This window comes from Eptesicus fuscus, chromosome 16 (assembly GCF_027574615.1).
Source record: "Eptesicus fuscus isolate TK198812 chromosome 16, DD_ASM_mEF_20220401, whole genome shotgun sequence".
NCBI classification, from domain to species: Eukaryota; Metazoa; Chordata; class Mammalia; order Chiroptera; family Vespertilionidae; genus Eptesicus; species Eptesicus fuscus.
Window position 1 is genome coordinate 35,380,480 of NC_072488.1, and position 21,158 is coordinate 35,401,637.

Genomic DNA, 21,158 nt, shown 5'->3' on the forward strand with positions numbered 1-21,158 from the left:
CCCCTTTCCTCTGGTAACCACCATCCTGTTGTTTGTGTCTGAGTTTCAGTTTTATATCTCACATGAGTGAAATCATACAGTTCTTAGCTTTTTCTGACTGACTTATTTTGCTTAGCATAACATTCTCAATATCTATCCATGTTTGTCGCAAATTGCCGTATTTCATATTTTCTTATGGCTTAGTAGTATTCCATAGCAAAAAAAGTACATCTTTTTTGTTGTTGTTAATCCTCACCTAAGAATATTTTCCCCATTTATTTTTTGAATGAAATTAAAGGGAGGGAGAAAGAGAAACATCGATGTGGGAGAGAGACATCAATTGGTTGCCTCTCACTCACACCCCGACTGGGCTGGAGATTGAACCTGCAACCCAGATACATGCCCTTCACCAGGAATCTAACCCAAAACCCTTTGGTTTGAGGGTCAATGCTTTAACCACTGAGCAATATGAACCAGGGCATGTACAACATCTTCTTTAACCAGTCATCTATTGAAGGACAGTGTAGTTGTCTCCATTATTTTGGCCACCATGAATAATGCTGCAATGAACACAGGTTGTACATACGTCTTTCCGAATAAATGTTATCAAATTTTTCGGGTAAATACCCAGAAGTGGGAATTCTAAGTCATACAGCAACCCTATTCTGAATTTTTCTTAGTAACCTTCAGGCTGTTTTCCAGAGTGGCTGTTTTACATTCTCACCAGCAGTGAAGGAGGGTTCCTTTTTCTCCATACCCTCTCCAACACTTGTCTCAGTGATAACAGCCATTCTAACAGGTGTGAGGTGGTATCTCATTGTAGTTTTGGTTTGCATTTCCCTAACAGCTAGTGAAATTGAGCATCTTTTCATGTATCTGTTGGCCACTTGTATGTCTTCTTGGGAGAAGTGTCTGTTCAGATCCTCTGCCCATTTTTCAATTGGATTCTTTGTTTGATGGCGAGTTGTATGATTTCTTTATATTCTTTGGATATGAACCCCTCGTTAGAGCTGTTGTTTGCAAATACCTCCTTCATTATGGTTGGTTGCCTTTTTGTTTTGTTGGTGGTTTCTTTTGCTGTGCAGCATTTTAGTTCGACATAGTCCATTCAATTATTTTTGCCTTTATGTCCTTGCGTTTGGGGTCAAATTCATAAAATTTTCTCTAAGACCAAGGTCCATATGTTTAATACCTATGTTTTCTTCTATGTAATTTACTGTTTCAGATCTTATATTTTGGTCTTTGATCCATTTTGAATTAACTTTTGTATATAGAGACAAACTGTAGCCTACTTTCATTCTTTTGCATGTAGCTTTCAAATTTTCCCAGTACCATTTACTGAAGAGACTTTTTCTCCATTGTATGTTTCTGGGCTACTTTGTCAAAAATTATCTGCCCATATACATGTGATTTTACTTCTGGCTTGTCAATTCTGTTCTATTAATTTGTATGTCTATTTTTCTGACAAGGCCATGCTGTTTTGATTACTGTAGCTCTGTAATATAATTTGAAGTCAGGTAGTGTGATACCTTTAGCTTTGTTTTTTTTTTTTCCTAAGGTTGCTCTGGCTATTTGGGATCTTTTGTGGTTCCATACAAATCTGATTATTTTTTTGTTCTATTTCTTTAAAAAGGTCACTGGGGCAGGGGTTTGGTGGAGGGGGCAAATGGGGGACATCTGTAACAGTGTCAATAATAAAATAATAAAAATAATAAATAAACTTAAAATGTCATTGAGATTTTGATGGGGAATGCATTAAATCTGCATATTGTTTTGGGTACTATAGACATTTTAACCATGTTAATTCTTCCAATCCATGAGCACTGGATATCTTTCAATTTCATAGTGTCTTTTTCAATTTTTTTTTTAATTAAAATTTTTTAAAAATATATTTTTATTGAGTTCGGAGAGGAAGGGAGAGTGAGAGATAGAAACATCAATGATGAGAAAAATCACTGATCAGCTGCCGCCTGCATGTCCCCTACTGGGAATCTAGCTCTATAACCTAGGCATGTGCCCTTGACCAGAATCGAACCCAGGACCCTTCAGTCCACAGGCCGACGCTCTATTCACTAAGCCAAACCAGCTAAGGCTCAATCACTTTTAATAAGGTTTTGTAGTTATCAGTATATAGGTCTTTCACATCTGTAAGTTTATTCCTGAGCATTTTATTCTTTTTGTTGCAAATGCAAAAGGAATTATGTGTTTTTCCATTTCTTTTTCTGAAATTTCATTATTAGTAATAGGACTGCAATGGATTTTTGTACACTGATTTTGTATTCTGCAAATTTATTATGTTGTTTATTGTTTCTAATGGGTTGTTTGTTCTTTTAGGGTTTTCTATAAAAAGAACCACTTCATCTGCAAAAAGTGACACTTCTACTTCTTCATTCCCAATTTGGATGCCTTTTATTTCTTTCTCTTGCCTGATTGCTCTGGCTAGGACTTCCAGCACTGTTGAATAAAAGTGGTAAGAGTGGACATCTCTGTCTTGTTCAAAGTAATCTTTTAAAAACCATTCTAACTCATCTGCTTAAAACCCTTCAATAGATTCCCATTGCTAAAATTAAATCCAAACTCCAACAATGGCTTGACAGTCCTGAATAATCTGTCCCTGCTTATCCAACCTCAAATCATAATTATACTCCCATATACACTATGCTCCACAGCAGTCTGCTTCTAATCTCTTTAATATGTCATATTCTTTCCAACTTCAAAGTCTATGCCCTTACATTCCTTCTACCTGGAATATGTCCTAAGTATCATCTGATTAGATGATTCATGTTCTTCAGATGTCAACTTTAAGAAAGGCCTCATATTCCTTCTATATCATGTTTCCTTACTAGCATAGCATTCATCACTATCTGTTTATTTTTTTGACACTTTCTCCAACAACTCAAACAGCAATGAAAAATTATTATACAACCAATTATTTGCGAATGAATGAAAAAAAGTATAAAGAACTTGTAATTATTACCAAGAAATACAATCTTAGAATTCTTAACAGTTCATACTCTAAGTCTAATCAATACAATTCTTCTTTATCCTCTTCATATGTTTCCGTCCTAGGCTGACACTTACAAAACTCAACTGTCACCTTCTCCTCCATGAGACTTACTCTATTCCCGTATCTAAAATTGTGACCCACTCTCTAGAACTCTCAATCCACCATTGCTGCTATTTTTCTCTAATACTAATCATTGTCTGATGAACTATGTCATTTATTTATTCATTTTGTACATAGCTGCCACACACAAAAAAATATTTTCTTCTGTTATATCCCCAGTGCTTAAAACATAACACTTAGCATATATTTGTTGACTGAATATAGTGGAATACCATGTAATCATTAGTAATCACTTTAATTCTTTTTACATACCATGTTTAAAAAGTTTGACATAAATGGCTTTAACCCTTTGCACTCACTTGCTTTTTTCTTGATTCCTTTATTTTACTGGGGATTTAATTTTTTTAATACCCCAGATTTTACAAAGCGCAGCAGTAGAATAAAAAACTGGAGTTCTTTTCATACAAACTTATTTATTTGGATTTTTTTTTATATTTCAAATTATTGATACATTCAATAAGTATAAAAAGAGCTGCTACCGATGCTAACCGTGTCGAGTCACACTAGACATCCGAGTGCAAAAGGTTAAAAGAAAACATTAAATATAAACTTACATATGCATAAAAAAATACTACACACTGAATTGAGAATAAAAATTTTCTATAAAGAATGTGAAAACAAAGGACTTTAAAACAATATGATTCTGTACTATATCATAAATTGTTTAAATGTACTATACTGATAATCAGGCAGAAAATATTTTATAAACGTACCTGATAACATAGGTCCTAAAAGGGATAATGTGCTGCATGACAGCGGGAATATGTAGCCATATTCTAATCTATAAAGAAACATAAAGATGGCATTAATGTATAATAAATATATGAATACATGTATATTTCACTTTAATTAAAAACAAGATCATTTAGAATTTTGTTGCATCTAAACTACATACATCTTATCTATTTTCAAAAGAATAACTAAGAAACAATATAATATACATTATCAAGTAATTAATTTAACCTATATACATTTTGTATATGTTATAGGAATTTGGATTTAATTTTATTTATATATATAAATATACACAAACATAAAATCAATCTTAAAAGTTATTAGCTTCTTGCTGAAAAGGGACAACCACTTATCCAAGTAATATAGTAGCAACCCAAATACTACAGAACTAAATTAGTTTTTTAATAAACCATCTCGAGAAACCAAGATGGCGGCATAGCTAAACATCTAAACTGCTGCCTCGCACAACAATTTCAAAACTACAACTAAAGGACAAAACGTCTATCACCCAGAACCACAGGAAAGCTGCTGAGTGGAAGTTCTACAACTAGAAGGAAAGAGAAAAGAGCATTGAGACGTGCACAAGCGCTGAAAAGCTAAGATACGGAGGCACGCGAATCGGGATGGTGGCGGGCGATTGGATGTGCTTTTTTCCAACCCGAAGGGAGATAATCTCCCAATTACTCTGAAATCCAGTTTCTGGGGAGACGCTGGGGACCCAAACTCCTACGGGGAGAAACTGGACTGTCGGCCATCGGGTCGGAAAGTGAGGGTGAACTTTCTTGCAGAGCTGTGCCCAGCAATCATTGTTTACTTCGCTGGGGAGCAGGACGCAGGAAGTTGGAAACGCGGAAACGAGAGAAGGCTGACTGGCAGCCATTGCTGTTTGCCACACCCTAGCCTAGTGATGCCCTGAGACTCCGCCCCGCACAATCTACAAACCCACCCAAGCTCCTGGCAGTGGCTTTTGCATATAAATGGCCTGCCCTATTGCAGCTTAACCAAACAAACTGCAGCTCTGGTCAGACAGCTCCAAAACCTCCAAACCCCAAGCAAAGAGGAGAAAACTGTAGTTCTCGCTGTAGCTCCTGCTGGGTGGCCTCAGACAATAGCTGACCTGCACCCTGAAACAACTGATCATTGTTTCTCTTACATCGATGTTTCTCTCTTTTCCTCCCTTCCTCTAAGATCAATGATAATATATACACTTTTTATGGAGTCACACATTGATTACAATATGAACAATCATTTATGAATTAAGCTTTTACTGTTACTGTAGTCTAAGATATAAAATGTTTCCTTTTTTCTGCACGATATTACAATCCATTTCTAAATCTAAAACGCTTACGTTATAGTTTTATTCTCATAATGGTTTAAATATAAGAATAAAAATCCTAAGCAAAGCATCTACAAGAAACTACGATACTAAGCCTAGTTAAAGGATACAAATGAAAAACAAATTTGCAAATGCAGAATGTATGACTTCACTCTAATCTAATCAGATACCTACATAAGTCCTATAGCAAAAACTATACTAATGTTGAAATGTAAAAACTTTTCCTCCTAAGACCAGGAACAAAACAAGAATGGCTTCAATTCAACTTGAATTGATGGGCCTACACAGTGCAATTCGCAAGAGACTAAATAAAAGGAAAAATTAAAATCAAGATTACTTTGAGATGATATCATTACATAAGTAGAAAAATCCAAAGTAATTTTCAAATAAATGTCTTTTGGAATTAACTACTTTAGAGAAAGATTGCTGCTTAAGAAGTTAATACAAATAAATCAATCAATATACATACATATGTACACATATATACACACAATATATATATATATATATATCTCCTCTATACCAGGAACAAAGAGTAATTACAGTTTTCAAAAATATTCTCTTTAAGAACCAAGATGATGACATAGGTAAATGCCTGTACTCGCCGCCTCCCACAACCACATCAAAATTACAACTAAAATATAGAATAACCATCATCCAGAACCACCTGAAAGCTGGCTGAATGAAGCCCTACAACTAGAGAAGTAAAGGAGAAAGCACACTGAAACTGGTAGAAGGGGAGGTACTAAAACGGTGCCTCTTTTTTTATCTGGAGGGAGATCGTCTCTGCAGAGCAGAGGATCGTGGATTGGGGCTCAGTTACAAGGAATCTGCTGGTGACCCAGCTGTTCATCTTACCCCTTTGCACTCGCTTTTTTCTCGATTCCTTTATTCTAATGCTAACCGTGTCGAGTCACACTCGACATCCGAGTGCAATTAAAAGGCCGCTACACGAACTGAACTTACAAGGTTCCACTTCCTCTTAGCTCCAGTGCCCAGTGAGGCTCTGGGGAACCCAGATACATAAGAGGAGGAACTGGATTGTCTGGCATCAGGACACAAACGTAGGGGTATTCTCCCAGACTAAGGTGCTTCCAGGGGTCTTTGTTCCTGTGCAGGGACCTCCCAGGTCAGCAGAACTGACTGGCAGTCATTTCTATTTGCTCTGCCCTGGTGATTCCCTGAGAGCCCGCCCTATCCAATTTGCAGCCCAACCCAAACTGTGTGCAGCTGCTTTTGCATACAAATGAACTGTCCTTGCTCAGGCTTCAGACTTCGCTAAAATCTCTCATATCTCTCAAGGTGCCCCAAACCTATCAATAAAAGGCCCAAGACCCAGCACGAGCACCAGCCTGCCTTGCTTCACAGCTGGGCCTTACCTAGGCACTTCCAAACCCAATACAAATAGGAGGAATCTGCATATCTCTCTGTAGCTCCTGCCAGGTGGCCTCAGGCACTGGCTGATTTTGCACCTCCCCTGGAGACCCAATAGCCAGTGCGCCCAGTGGTCATCATCAGACCATACCAAATTACAGCTCTACACATCCATAAGCAACACACTCAAGGGGCAGACTCAGTGAGCACCAAAGCCCCAATGAAGCAAGTCCTGCTCCATAGAGGTGTCTCCTGCACAGCAGCTTTCCCACTGTAGTCGCAGCTGGTCCTCAGAGCCAATTGGCCTAGAGGTCAATTCCTCCCAGAGACACCAACAGCAATGAAGTCTCAACTACAACAAGACTGTACACAGCCCACAAAGGGATGCAGAGTGCCCAGCTCAGGTAACTGGGGAGGCTAAGCCACTGGGCCCTATAGGACACCTACTACACAAGGCCACTCTATTACAGAAGACATAGCAGCTCTACCAAATACATATAAACAAACAGGGAAGCAGCCAAAATTCAGAGAGAAAAAAACATGTCACGAATGAAAGAAATGGAAGAGAGCAAACTGTTAGATACAAAGGTTCAAAACCACGGTTATAAAATTACTCAGGAATCTTCATGAGACTTTCAAGGGACTTAGTGAGACTTTCCAGGATCTTAGTGAGAATGCCAAAGACATGGAAAAGGAACAGTCAGAAATTAAGCATACACTGACTAAAATAAAGAATAATATACAGGGATTCAACAGTAGATAGAGGATTCTGAGAAACTAATCAATGATTTGAAATATGAGGAAGCAAAAACACATCCAATCAGAAGAGCAAAAAGAAAAAAAAGAATCCAAAAATATGAAAATAGTGACTTACAAGTCCAGGAAGCACAGAGTTTCAATCAAGAGGAACTCAAAGAGGGCCACACTAAGACACATCATAATTAAAATGCTAAGGGCTAAAAGACAAATAAAAAATCTTAAAAGCAACAAGAGAAAAACAGTTACCTACAAGGGAACACTAATTTCCCAACAAAAACTATGCATGCCAGAAGGGAGTGGCAAGAAATATGCAAAGTGATGAATAGCAAGGACCTACCACCAAGATTACACTACCCTGCAAAGCTATCATTTAGACTTGAAGGTCAGATAAAAATCTTCACAGAAAAGAAAAGCTAAAGGAATTCATCACCACTAAACCAGTATTACATGAAATGTTGAAGGGTATTCTTTATGAAGAAGAATAATAAAAAGAAAAAGATAAAAAATATGAACAATAGAATGGCAATAAATATATATATATCAACAACTGAATCTAAAAATCAAAATAAATGGGTAAGAAATATAATGAACAGAAGAGAATCAGAGGCATGGAAATGGAACAGACTGACAATTCTCAGAGGGAAGAGGGGTGGGGAGGGCAGGAAGAGATTAAACAAAGATCTTACATGCATTACCTATGGACACAGACAATAGGGTGGCAAAGGCCTGGGGTGGGGTAGAAACCGGGTGGAGAAGGAGGGTGGGGGGAGGGACATCTATAAAACTCTCAACAAATAAAGATTTAAAAATGTATATACATACACACACACACACATATTCTCTTTACAACATCAAGAAATAGCATATGCCTATGAATAACCTAAGACATATGACACCTCTACATAGAAACAGAAATTATGAGAAATATTTAAGAACATGTTAATAGCCCTAGCCAGTTTGGCTCAGTGGATAGAGCATCGGCCTGTGGACTGAAGGGTCCCAGGTTCGATTCTGGCCAAGGGTACATGCCTGGGTTGCGGGCTCAATCCCTAAAAGGGGGCATGCAGGAGGCAGCCAATCAATGATCCTCTCTTATCACTGATGTTTCTAACTCTCTCTACCTCTTCCTTCCTCTCTGAAGTCAAAGAAATATATATTTTTTTAAAAAGAACATGTTAATAAAAACACATTTGTCACAGTTACAGATTAGAAAACTCGTATTACAAAAATGACAGTTCTCCCAAATTGATCTATAAATTCAATGCAAACAAAAAGTGTATGTATGAACTTTATGCTCTATTTCCAAGAACAGATAAAACATTCTTTAATAATGACAGAGAATGGGGATGTAATTAATGTACAGCACAGTGACTATAGTTAATAATGTTGTATTTTGTATCTGAAAGTAGCCAAGAGAATAATAGTTCTTAAAAGTTCTCATCACAAGAAAAATAAACTTAACTATGAATGATGTCAGATGTTAACTAGACTTTCTATGGTTATCATTTTGCAATATATACAAATATCAAGTCATTATGTTGTACACCTAAATTAATATAATGTTATATGTCAATTATACCTCAATTTTTTAAAAATGACAGATAAAACCTGCTTTACAAGATAGCAACCCTGTTCATAAAGCTCGAGAAATTAAGGTGGTATACAAATAACACAAGATTAAACAATGGACTAATCGCAGTGATGGCGAACCTATGACACGCGTGTCAGCAATGACACGCGTAGCCATTTCTGATGACACGTGGCCCAGCGGCCGCATGCCAAGGATGAAACATTTGCTGCTCCCGAGGATGAAACATTTGCGAAATAATGTTTTTTCCTCAAAGTGACACACTATCCGAGTTATGCTCAGTTTTTTGGCGAAGTTTGACACACCAAGCTCAAAAGGTTGCCCATCAGTGGACTAATGGAATAAACTAGAAATCCCAGAGCCATGCACATATAGGTTCCTAACTTATGGTAAAAACGATACTGTAGAAAAAAAGGAGAAACACTGCCTTTGCTATCTATAGTGTTAGACCAGTGGTTGTCTATTATCAAAAAGAAAATGTGCCATACACATAAAATAATTCCAGCTGACCTATAGATTAAAATGTGAAAGTAAAACAATCAAACTTCTAGAACACAGAAAAATATCTCATGATCTTAAGACTTTTCCAACCATAAATAAAACATTAACCATAAAATTTTTTTTATAAATTACACAGTTTGATGGATAACTCTTAAGAGAGATAAGAGAATAAAAATCAGACTTCAGAGTGGAAGATATTAGCAATACATAGATGTCACACAAAAGACTAATATCCAAAACATATAAAGAAATCTCTACCCATCAATAAGAAACAGACAGACAATTTGATTTTTAAAACAGGTAAAAGATTGCCTGGCCGACGTGGCTCAGTGGTTGAGCTTTGACCTATGAACCAGGTCACAGTTCGATTCCCAGTCAGGGCATATGCCTGGGTTGCTGGCTGGATCCCCAGGGCGGGGAGGGGCATGCAGGAGGCAACCGATCAATGATTCTCTCTCAATTGATGTTTCTCTCTCTCCCTCTCCCTTCCTCTCTGAAAGCAATAAAAATATATTTAAAAGAAAAGCAGTTTGTAAAAGACTTACACAATACTACTCAAAAAATATCCAAGTGGCTAATATGCCTCTGAAATGGTTGTTAATCACATTAGTCATTAAAACCATGAGATATCTGCCCTAGCTGGTTTTGCTCAGTGGATAGTGTCAGCCTTCAGACTGAAGGGTCCCAGGTTCAATTCCAGTCAAGGGCTTATGCCCGGGTTGCGGAAAGATTCTCAGTAGGGGGTATGCAGGAGGCAACCGATCAATAATTCTCTCTCATCATTGATGCTTCTATCTTTCTCTCCCTCTCCCTTCCTCTCCGAAATCAATAAAAAGATATTAAAAAAAACACAACCACAAACAAGATATCTCCAACTGCATGCAAGAGCAACCTGGAGAGACTTTGACAATTCAGGTCAGCATAATACCTGCAGCTGCCACTCGCCTTTCCTATATCTCAGGACCTGGGCTTGGGAGCCTTCCACCTGTGTCCATGCAGGTGGATGTACTGAAACAACTTTTTGGTTTAGAGCTTTCACACTTTTTTCTGTAGGTTGCCTCCATGTTTCCTGGCAGCGTCTGGTTTTAACTTACAGTATCCTGAGGATACCAGCTTGTTGCTGCCCCTATGTTTTAGAATAAGGTAAAGTAAGACGCTGAAAACAACCTGACCCTCTGGTTCCCTTTCTCATCAGATCTGAACAGATCCTGGTGGTCGTAAAAGGAGGAAAAGTAATAGTGAAGCTGGCCTCAGAGTGCTTGTAGTCTGTGGGCTAGCTTCAAACAAAGTTGAAAAAAAAAACACAAAAAACTACGAGATAGTACTATACCTTCCATCAGAAATCTTGTTCTTTCCCCATCTTGGTGGTAAATCTAGTAGCTCTACTAAGTACATGTTTAAAAATTCAGTAAACAGAAAAATTGTTCCCTGCTCCCCTATAATAGCAGAAAAGCAGGTAGTATTCTGCTAGTTTTGACAAAAAATGGAGAAATGAAAACTTGACAGAACTGTCAACCCACTCTCTGTCTAGTGTGGAGATACGTGAAAATGTATCCTAGCTTAAGTTCTGATGATTAATAGTCCTTTTTAGTATTTTTGTAAAAGTAGTCTTAGGACTCAGAGTTCAGAAACTGTTACTGTCTATTGGATGTGTTGATATAACCCCTACAAGTTTGCATCTCTGATTACATCTCTTAATTTCTTTATTAAGCCTCATTTATACTTCTTAGTGAAATAAATCCCATGGCTCTAGTGGATTCTTTAATAAAAGGTAGTTTAGTATGTCTAAGATGACTAACGGAAGCAAAGAGCTAGTGCTGAGGTAGGATACTGTAAGTTAAAACCAAGCATAACTCACCCTGGATGTCAGTGGGGAAACACCTATGAGGACTCTACATTCTACTTCTCTAACCTGTGCTGCTTTTGCTGAAAACCTAAATGCCAACAAAAAGTAAGAAAACAACATATCCAAAGAAATTTGTTTTTCTCCTGTGACTGCAGCCATTACTAAGAATGGATCTATATAGTAGTGGAGTAATATTTGTGCAAAACTGAGAAATCTGCTAAACAGTCAAGTGTTAGTTAAGAACTGCTGAAGCAAGTATTTGAGATTAAAATAAATGCATAGGCTGAGAATATTATCAGATTTGAACCTTAACTTGATAAAATAACAGTTTTGTTTCTATGCTGATAACTTCCCAGTTAAAAAAAAAAATCCCAGGCAAGAAAAGTTATAATCAATTTTTTTGCATAGCTGCCTATCTTGTATTTCAGACTAGAGGCCCAGTGCACGAAATTCTTGCACTGGAGGGGGGGAGGGTCCCTCAGCCTGGCCTGCACCCTCTCACAATCCAGGAGCCCTTGGGGATGTCCCACTGATGGCTTAGGCCCGCTCCCCCTGGACATCCTTAGCGCTGCTACAGAGTCGGGAGAGGCTCCCGCATTGTCAGTTGTGCTTGCCAGCCATGAGCCCGGCTTCTGGCTGAGCGGCACTCCCCCTGTGGGAGTACATTGACCACCAAGGGGGAGCTCCTGCGCTGAACATCTGCCCCCTGGTGGTCAGTGTGCATTATAGCGACCAGTTGTTCTGCCATTCGGTCTATTTGCATTTTAGCCGTTTATTATTTCAGATAAGAGGAAAATGGCTAAAGTTACCCATTCAACTTAAATTCACTAATTTATACAAATTTAATTTTATTATAATAAAGATTTTAAGAAGGCTTTAAAGATATAATCAAGTAAGGTGGAGGTCACACAAGATTAGGGTAGACCTTAGTTCAATGACTGGTGTTCTTACAAGAAGAGGAAAATTTAGATACAGACACAGAGAGGAGAAAGCCATGAAAAGGTGGAGGCAGAGATTGGAGTGATACATCTCTATTAAACTAAGGACCAAGGATGGCAAGCAACTACCAGATGCTGGGAGACAAGAACAGACACTTCTTAAGAACCTCCAAAAAAGGAACTAACTGCTGACACCTGATTAATGACTTCTAGTTTCCAGAATCATGAAAGAATAAATGTCTATTGTTTTACATCACAGTTTGTGGTACCTTTGTCATGGCTGCCCTAAGAAACTGAAACAGTAGTATTCACCACAGAAGTGCTTTCTGGAATTTAATGAATTCTTTTTTAATTCTGGTTGTTAGTATAAGAAAGTAGTATACACATTAAATATGAGAGCTCTTGACCTTTTCTAAAATATATATATATATATATACTATAAGGAGGTTTCTGTACTCAATTTTTTTTAAATATAGCGGAAAAAAGTTATTGTACATGCAAATCACTCAAAATCTGCCTTTTCTGGACATAAAATTTGTTATTAAAATCTAGACATTGTACTCAAGAGTAAACCAATTCCAAAGAATACTTACGTTAGATACAACTGTAATAAATGCATGTGCTATAAGAAATGGCAAAGTTTCAGGAGTTCCATATTCAAAGCAATCCTTCATGAGAGAAAGGCCGTTTTTCCCACAAAACAAACATACATAACGAAGCAAATGCAATGGTACTTCTACATCCTGAGGGAAAAAAGAAAATGTCATTACCAATACTATGAAAATACTGATAAGACATAAAAATAAACTCAAAAGACATAAATGGGGGGGGGGGGAGGCACAACCACAAAATTTTCCATAAAACCGAGAATGAAAATAGGCAAAAACTTACATTCATATCACAGAATGCCCCTAATATGTTGCTTTCTTGGGTTGATATATCCTGAGCAAAAAAAAAAAAAAAGTAAATACAATTAGGTCACACTACTTAATAACAATCCTTACAAAATATAATTTTTTAAAGACTGATTTTATAAAAATTCAGATTTTGCGATTTCTTCTCATCATTAACAGTGGTATTCCTAATTGAAGCTAATATGATTGAGTTCTAAAGTATATGTTAACTCTTCTCCAAATAAATCTTTCTATACTATGTACTACTATGTACTATGTATTTTGCCTTGTTAAACAAAAATCTTTCCTTAAAGAATTGGAGTAATTCTTTTATACACACACACACACACACACACACACACACACACACACACACATACACACCACACACATGTTTTTATTGATTTCAGAGAGGAAGGGAGGAGAGATAGAAACATCAATGATAAGAATCATTAATCAACTGCCTCCCACACGCCCTCTACTTGGGATGGGCCCACAACCCAGGCATGTGACCTTGACCAGAATCAAACCCAGCGCTCTTCAGTACACAGGTCAACGCTCTATCCACTGAGTTAACTGGCTAGGGCTAGAGTAATTCTTATAAAAACACTTAAAATGGGCCCTGATCAGTTTAGTTTGGCTCAGTGGATAGAGCATCGGTCTGCAGACTGAAGGGTCCCGGGTTCTATTCCAGTCAAGGGCATATACCTTGGTTGTGGGCACATCCCCAGCAGGGGGTATGCAGAAGGCGGCTGATTGATGTTTCTCTCTCATTGATGTTTCTGACTCTCTATCCCTCTCCTTTCCTCTGTAAAAAAATCAATAAAATATATTTAAAAAACAAAACACTTAAAATGGTTTTGAAACTGTGCTTTGAAATTCTCTAAGTTTCATAATTTGCTTTCCATACATAAAATTAAAACTACCCAGAAGCACACTCATCCATTGTTGGTGAGAGCATAAGCTGGTAAGGCCTTGTTGGAGGGCAATTTGGCAATATACATCAGCATTTAAAATGTACATTCCCTTTGATCCAGTTCATCATTTAGTCAATTATCCTAAACAACTAAAGAAAAGATTTGGTCCTAGCCAGTTTGTCTCAGTGGATAAAGCATCGGCCTGTAGACTGAAGGGTCCTGTGTTAAGATTCCGGTCAATAGCACATGCCTGGGTTGTGGGCTCAATCCCCAGTGGGGGGCATGCAAGAGGCAGTCAATCAATGATTCTCATCATTGATGTTTCTATCTCTCTCTCCCTCTCCCCTCCTCTCCAAAATCAATAAAAAATGTTTAAAAAAGATTTAGAAAATGTGTATGTAATTAGACTCACTGAAATTATTCATTTAAAATCTCAGAATTAGTAACAACTTAAATATCAATAGGATGGCTAAATAAATGGTGGCATACCCATCCAGGATTTTTAAGCATCCTTCAAAAATAATGTGAGCCGAAACCGGTTTGGCTTAGTGGATAGAGCGTTGGCGTGCGGACTCAAGGGTCCTGGGTTCGATTCCGGTCAAGGGCATGTACCTTGGTTGCGGGCACATCCCCAATGGGGGGTGTGCAGGAGGCAGCTGATCGATGTTTCTCTCTCATCGATGTTCCTAACTCTCTATCCCTCTCTCCTCCTCTCTGTAAAAAATCAATAAAATATATTTAAAAAATAATAATAATAATAATAATAATGTGAGTCCTGACTGCCGTGGCTTAGTTGGAGCATCATCCCATACACTTGGGGCGGGGTGTATATGAGAGGCAAGCAATCAATGTTTAGCTCTCACATGGATGTTTCTCTCTGTCTCTAAAATCAATTTTTTAAAAAAATCCTCAGGTGAGGATTTAAAAAATTATCTATGTATATAAAAGGCTAATATATGCAAATTGTCTGCTAGTTCGATCTCTCACTATGACATGTGCTGACCACCAAGGGTCAGCACGAAACATGGCGGGCAACCGGAAGCAGTGGCAGGGCGCTGAGGGAGCAAGGGAAGGAGGAAGTGGGGAGGCCAGGACTAGGGACCCTACCCTGCAGGAATTTTGTGCACCTGGCCTCTAGTAATAACAGTGTGAAACGGCATTAGGGATCTTTTTTGGGATGATGGAAATGTTCTAAAATTGTAATATAGTGCCCTAGCTGGTTTGGTTCAATGGATAGAGCATCAGCAGCCTGTGGAATAATGAGTCCCAGGTTTGATTCTGGTCAAGGGCACATGCCCGGGTTGTAGGCTCCATCTCAAGTAGGGGGTGTGCAGGAGGCAGCCGATCAATGATTCTCTCTCATCATTAATGTTTCTGTCTCCCTCTCCCTTCCTCTCTAAAATCAATAAAAATATTTTTAAAAAATAAATAAAATTGTAATGTGTGATGGTTGCACAACTCTTTAAATTCCCTAAAATGATTAAATGGTATATTTTAAGCAAGTAGTATTTTTGGAAAGTTATACCTTTATAATAAATAAGCTGTTAAAGGCCTGGCTGGTGTGGTTCAGTGGTTTAGCATGAACCAGAAGGTCATGGTTCAATTCCCAGTCAGGGCACATGCCCAGTAAGGGGTGTGAGGAGGCAGCCAATCAATGATTCTCTCTCATCACTGATGTTGCTCTTTCTCTCTCCCTCTCTCTTCCTCTGAAAAACATATTTTTATTTTTTTTAAAGGCTAAGAGGATTTTCTTAAATATATTTTATTGATTTTGTACAGAGAGGAAGGGAGAGGAAGAGAGAGTTAGAAACATTGATGAGAGAGAAACATCAATCAGCTGCCTCCTGCACACCCCGTACTGGGGATGTGCCCGCAACCAAGGTACATGCCCTTGACCGGAATCGAACCTGGGACCCTTGAGTCTGCAGGCCAACGCTCTATCCACTGAGCCAAACCGGTCAGGGCTGAAAAACATATTTTTAAAAAGCTATTAAAAAATAAGACTAGATCCCATATTGTATTACATTTTTAAAAAACAAATTTATGCATATGATCTGATTTTATAGTATTTTATTATCTAGAAATATCTGAATTAATTTCATAACTGATTTTTTCTTTTTGGACAGAATGAAGAAAGAGGAGAGATTCAGGCTTTTTATTATTTTTTTAAACTATATGTTTGTATTGATTTTTTTAGAGGGAAAGAGAGAAAGCGAGGGAGGGGGAAAGGGAGAAGGAGAGAGAAAAACATCAATTTAACATCAATAGAACCCAAAACCTGGGCATGTGCCCTGACAAGGAATCGAACTGGCACCTTTTGGTGCACAGGACAACACGCAACCAACGAGCCACACAGCCAAGGCTAGGCTCAGGCTTTTTTTCAAGTATGTATTTTTTTTTTTTAAATATATATTTTATTGATTTTTTTACAGAGAGGAAGGGAGAGGGATAGAGAGCTAGAAACATCGATGAGAGAGAATCATCGACCAGCTGCCTCCTGCACACCCCCTACCAGGGATGTGCCCGTAGCCAATGTACATGCCCTTGACTGGAATCCAACCTGGGACCTTTCAGTCCGCAGACCGAAGCTCTATCCATTGAGCCAAACCGGTTTCGGCTCAAGTATGTATTTTATATATTCTATATTTCGTGGTCACACTGAAATGTTACCTTTATAAAACAGAAAGCAAGGTGTTTTCATCTATTCATTCGTTGCTGTTACATGTTTTATATATTTACTAGAGGCCCGGTGCATGAAATTTGTGCACGGAGGGGGGAAGGGTGTCCCTCAGCCCAGCCTGCACCCTCTCCAATCTGGGACCCCTTGAGGGATGTCCGATCGCCTGTTTAGGTCCGATCCTGGTGGGGGATCGGGCCTAAATGGGAAGTTGGACATCCCTCTCACAATCAAGGACTGCTGGCTCCCAACTGCTCACCTGCCTCTACCCGATTGCCTCTAACCGCATCTGCCTGCCAGCCTGATCACCCCCTAACCACTCCCCTGCCAGGCTGATCGACATCTAACTGCTCCCTGGCCGGCCCGATAGCCCCTCACTGCCCTCCCCTGTCACCTAGTCACCCCTAATTGCCCTCCCCTGACAGTCTGGTCGCTCCTAACTGTCCTCTCCTGCAGGCCAGGTACCCCCCAACTGCCCTCCCCTGCAGGCCAGGTCCCCCCCAAATGCCCTCCCCTGCAGGCCTGGTTGCCCCCAACTGCCCTCCACTGCAGGCCTGGTCCCCCCTCAATTGCCTTCCCCTGCAGGCCCGGTCCCCCCCAATTTCCCTACCCTGTTGACGTGGTCCCCTCACCCCCAATTGCCCTCCCCTGCAGGCCTGGGTCCCAACGCCCCAACTGCCCTCCACTGCAGGCCTGGTCCCTGCTCAATTGCCCTCCCCTGCAGGCCTGGTCCCCCCCCAATTGTCCTACCCTGTTGACGTGGTCCCCCCCAACTGCCCTCCACTGCAGGCCTGGTTCCCCACCCCCAACTGCCCTCCACTGCAGGCCTGTTCCCCAACTGCTCTCCCCTGCAATCATGGTACCCCCAACTACCCTCCCCAAAAGACCTGGTCTCCCCCAACTGCCCTCCCTGCTTGCCTAATCGCCCACAACTGCCCTCCCCTGCAGGCCTAGTCACCCCCCACAACTGCCTGCCCCTGTAGGCCTGAGTCCCCCCCCTCCAAATGCCCTCCCTTGCTGGCCTGGTTCCTCCCAACCGCCCTCCCCTGCAGGCCTGGGTCCCCCCCCAACTGCCCTCCCCTGCAGGCCTGGTCCCTCCCAACTGCACTCCCCTGCCAGCCATCTTGTGGTGGCCATCTTTGACCACATGGGGGTGGCCATCTTTGTGTCTTGGAGTGATGGTCAATTTGCATATCACTCTTTTATTCGATAGTATATTACCCTAATAAAATAGTTTCAAAACAACTCAAAGCATCATATCAAACTCAGAAAATTTCAAAATAACCAAAATCTGCCCTAAGAGAGGTCAAAATACTTGTCAAAGTAAGTGTACTAAACCTCCATTCTCTATTCCAGCCCTCTACTACGAGGACCACAGTTAGGAGTCAAGATTTTAGTGCCGCCCTGACAGGTTTGGCTCAGTGGATAGAGCGTCGGCCTGCGGACTCAAGGTCCCAGGTTTGATTCCAGTCAAGGGCATATACCTTGGTTGTGGGCACATACCCAGTAGGGAATGTGCAGGAGGCAGCTAATCGATGTTTCTCTCTCATCGATGTTTCTAACTCTCTATACTTCTCCCATCCTCTCTGTAAAAAATCAATAAAATCCATTAAAAATAATAATAATAAAGATTTCTAGTGCCTAACATGGACACAAGTAGAAAATCTACTTGATATGCAAAATGTTAACTCACATTTATTTTGGATCCTCAGAAGAACTGTTATACGATTTTATATTTCTACTCTGGATACATGAAGAAAAAATCCTAAGATGTTATTATAATTATATTCTTAATAATAGTCAGCATAAATCTATAAGTAATAAAATTAGGAAGTCTTGCTTAAAGCAAAGTCAATATAACTTTTAGATGATTCCTGAAAAGGGCTTGAGAAACCTATCAGGAATTTAAGTTTTTGTTCTTTCCCAAAAATCTCACATTTACTAATTAAAATGATGCCATTCTACTTCAATAAACAAACAGAAATTTGCCCATTTAATACAATGAGAAATAAATAACTAGAAAGTAATTCTATATTTAATTGAAGCAAGTCATATGCCATTCATGATCCAACCATGAAGAAATGAAGGGCTATAGATTTAAAAATAAAATCTTTGCTTAAAGAGAAGTTACTGGAATTAGATAGTAGTGATACTTGTTTCTCTCTCTCCCTCCCTCTCTAAAATCAATAAAAACAAGTCAACTGAGGATTTTTTTAATTACCTTTAAAAAAAGAAGTTTAGATCACTGATACACAGTTCAATTTTTATGAATTGCAGTGATTAGTTTGAAATGATTGAGAAACACTACACTAGAATAAGACCTGAAATCCAGAACATTCTCAGCAGTATAACATACAAACTAATCAAAACTAAAAGTCCTTTGAAACTAGTCCCCTCTTATATAAAACAAGAATATTGACTATGTTTCTAAAGTCAGAGTTATTAAAATATTAACACATGAGCAATGACTCTTCTAAATAGTTTTAGCTAATTTATGCCTTTTAGAAATCAAAGGCTTTACCAGGAAAGGATGGCACAACAGTATGAAAGGAGAATGCCAGAATTATCTCTTTATAAAACGGAGATTAAAAATCTCTATAAAAACGCCCTAGCTGGGTAGCTCAGTTGGTTGGAGTGTCATCCCAACATTCCAAAGTTTCATGTTCAAGACCTACGCAGGGCATGTACAGGAATCAACCAATAAATGTATAAATAAGTGGATCAATAAATCAATGTCTCTGTGTGTGTCTCTCAAGTCAATAAATTTTTAAAATATCTATAAAAAATCTCTACAGTAAACTCTACTGCACTGTAAAACAAGTACTACTTTTCTTAAGATGTCTCTGTTTATGTATTTAGAGACACACACATATCATAATTTTATACACACATACTACCAAGGTTTTAATATGAGATGTTTTGAAACAGTTGACCCTTAACAAACAGAAACTAGAAATTTTAGAGTATTTGTAACAGATCTTTACTAACATACTAGAAACTTGGGAAACAACTATTATGAGAAAAATATTAAAGAAGCACATATAAATTCTGTGTGAGATGAATACAGAATTCTATATAAGGAAATTCTTGTTCAGTCTAAGGGATTTTTTTTTAATTAGTATTTTACCACAAAAACCTCATGAACCATTGCTTTCAACCAGATAGTCACATGGGACAACCCTTAAGAACACTAATGAGGCACTTTATTCCAAAAGAAAAAATACAGGGGAATGTTACTATGCCTACATTTGGAGATTACCATTTTTGAAAATCATTGTTTTAACAAAACTGATGAGCAAATTGATTTTAGGAACAAAATAGCAGATTCAGTATTGCTACAGTTTTATTGTTAAGGTATTTTTAACTGGAGGAAAAGTTCTAGAAAACATTGCATGAATTTCACATGTCTTATCTATAAGTCTCTGAACAAACTATTCTCAGCATATTTCAATTATTGATTTAAGGCATTAAAATACTAATTAAATTTAGCAGATTTGCACAAATAGATCCCCATTCTGTTGAAAAATGACTCTGAGATGACTTTTTAGAATGATAGATATCTTATGCCATGTAAATAACTTATTAAAAGATTTCTATATGGGAAGATAATAGACTAAGTATTTTAGAAGATTAAACAGAGTATGATTTACAATATTCTTATAAAGAATTCATTCTAGAGAAATCAAGATGGAGAGGATGGGCGGCTGAGTGCCAGGCTGGCTATCCCAAGCAGGAGGGAGACGGAAGCTCCCCACTGCACTGAACCCCAGTTCCAGGCGAGATGCCGGGGACCCAGACTCCTACGGGGGGAATCTGGACTGTCAGGAGAAGAGAAAAGCACATGGAGACTCCGGGGAGCTACAAAAGGCAGAGGTCCAGAGGCGCGAGCGCGAGCAGAGAAGACTGACTGCTAAGTGCGCCACTGGCTTTCTCTAGCGGGAGGAAGATGGAAGCTCCAAGACTATGCTAAACTCCAGTTCCAGGCGAGAATCTGGAAACCCAGACCCATTTAGGGAGAAACTGGACTGTCTGGCATGGGGCAAAACTTGAGGGCGGCTTTCTCTCAGCGGTGCTTGCAGCGATTACCAAGGGACACTGAGACCCAGGGGCCTCATAGCGCAGGGCTGACGGGAAGCCAAGGCTGTCTGCCCTGCCCTGAGACTCCACCCCATCCAAGCTGAGCACAGAGGCTTTTGCAATTTTGCAAGTCTTGTTTCATAAGAGAGTCTCCAGCACAGAAGTTCTCCCAGTGTAGACACAGTTGATCCTCACAACCAATTGGCCTGGAGGTCAATTCCCCCCAGTGATACCAACAACAATCAAGACTTAACTATAACAAGGCTGTGCACACAGTACACAAAGGGGGTGCACCAAGAGTGTCCACCTCAGGTAACTGGGGAGGCTGAGCCACTGGGCCCTATAGGACACCTAACACACAAAGCTACCCTACCAACTCAGGGAAGCAGCAAACATGCGGAGACAAAGAAA

The 21,158-nt window shown here is 39.2% G+C and overlaps 1 protein-coding gene and 2 pseudogenes across 2 annotated transcripts in view; 2 read left to right on the forward strand and 1 right to left on the reverse strand.

Annotated features, from left to right (window-relative positions):
- The window catches only part of USP34 (ubiquitin specific peptidase 34), a 243,367-nt gene that overhangs the window by 173,184 nt on the left and 49,025 nt on the right, over window positions 1-21,158 (reverse strand). For both annotated transcript variants that reach the window (XM_054728434.1, XM_054728433.1), the window contains exons 4-6: window positions 13,075-13,125; window positions 12,777-12,926; window positions 3,820-3,887 (exon numbers count right to left, since the gene is read on the reverse strand). In XM_054728434.1, the coding sequence (XP_054584409.1) occupies window positions 3,820-3,887; window positions 12,777-12,926; window positions 13,075-13,125 (269 nt within the window). The remainder of the gene's footprint in view (window positions 1-3,819; window positions 3,888-12,776; window positions 12,927-13,074; window positions 13,126-21,158) is intronic.
- LOC114230390 (small nucleolar RNA SNORA44) lies at window positions 10,246-10,357 on the forward strand (annotated as a pseudogene).
- Window positions 10,570-10,688, forward strand: LOC114230337 (small nucleolar RNA SNORA61; annotated as a pseudogene).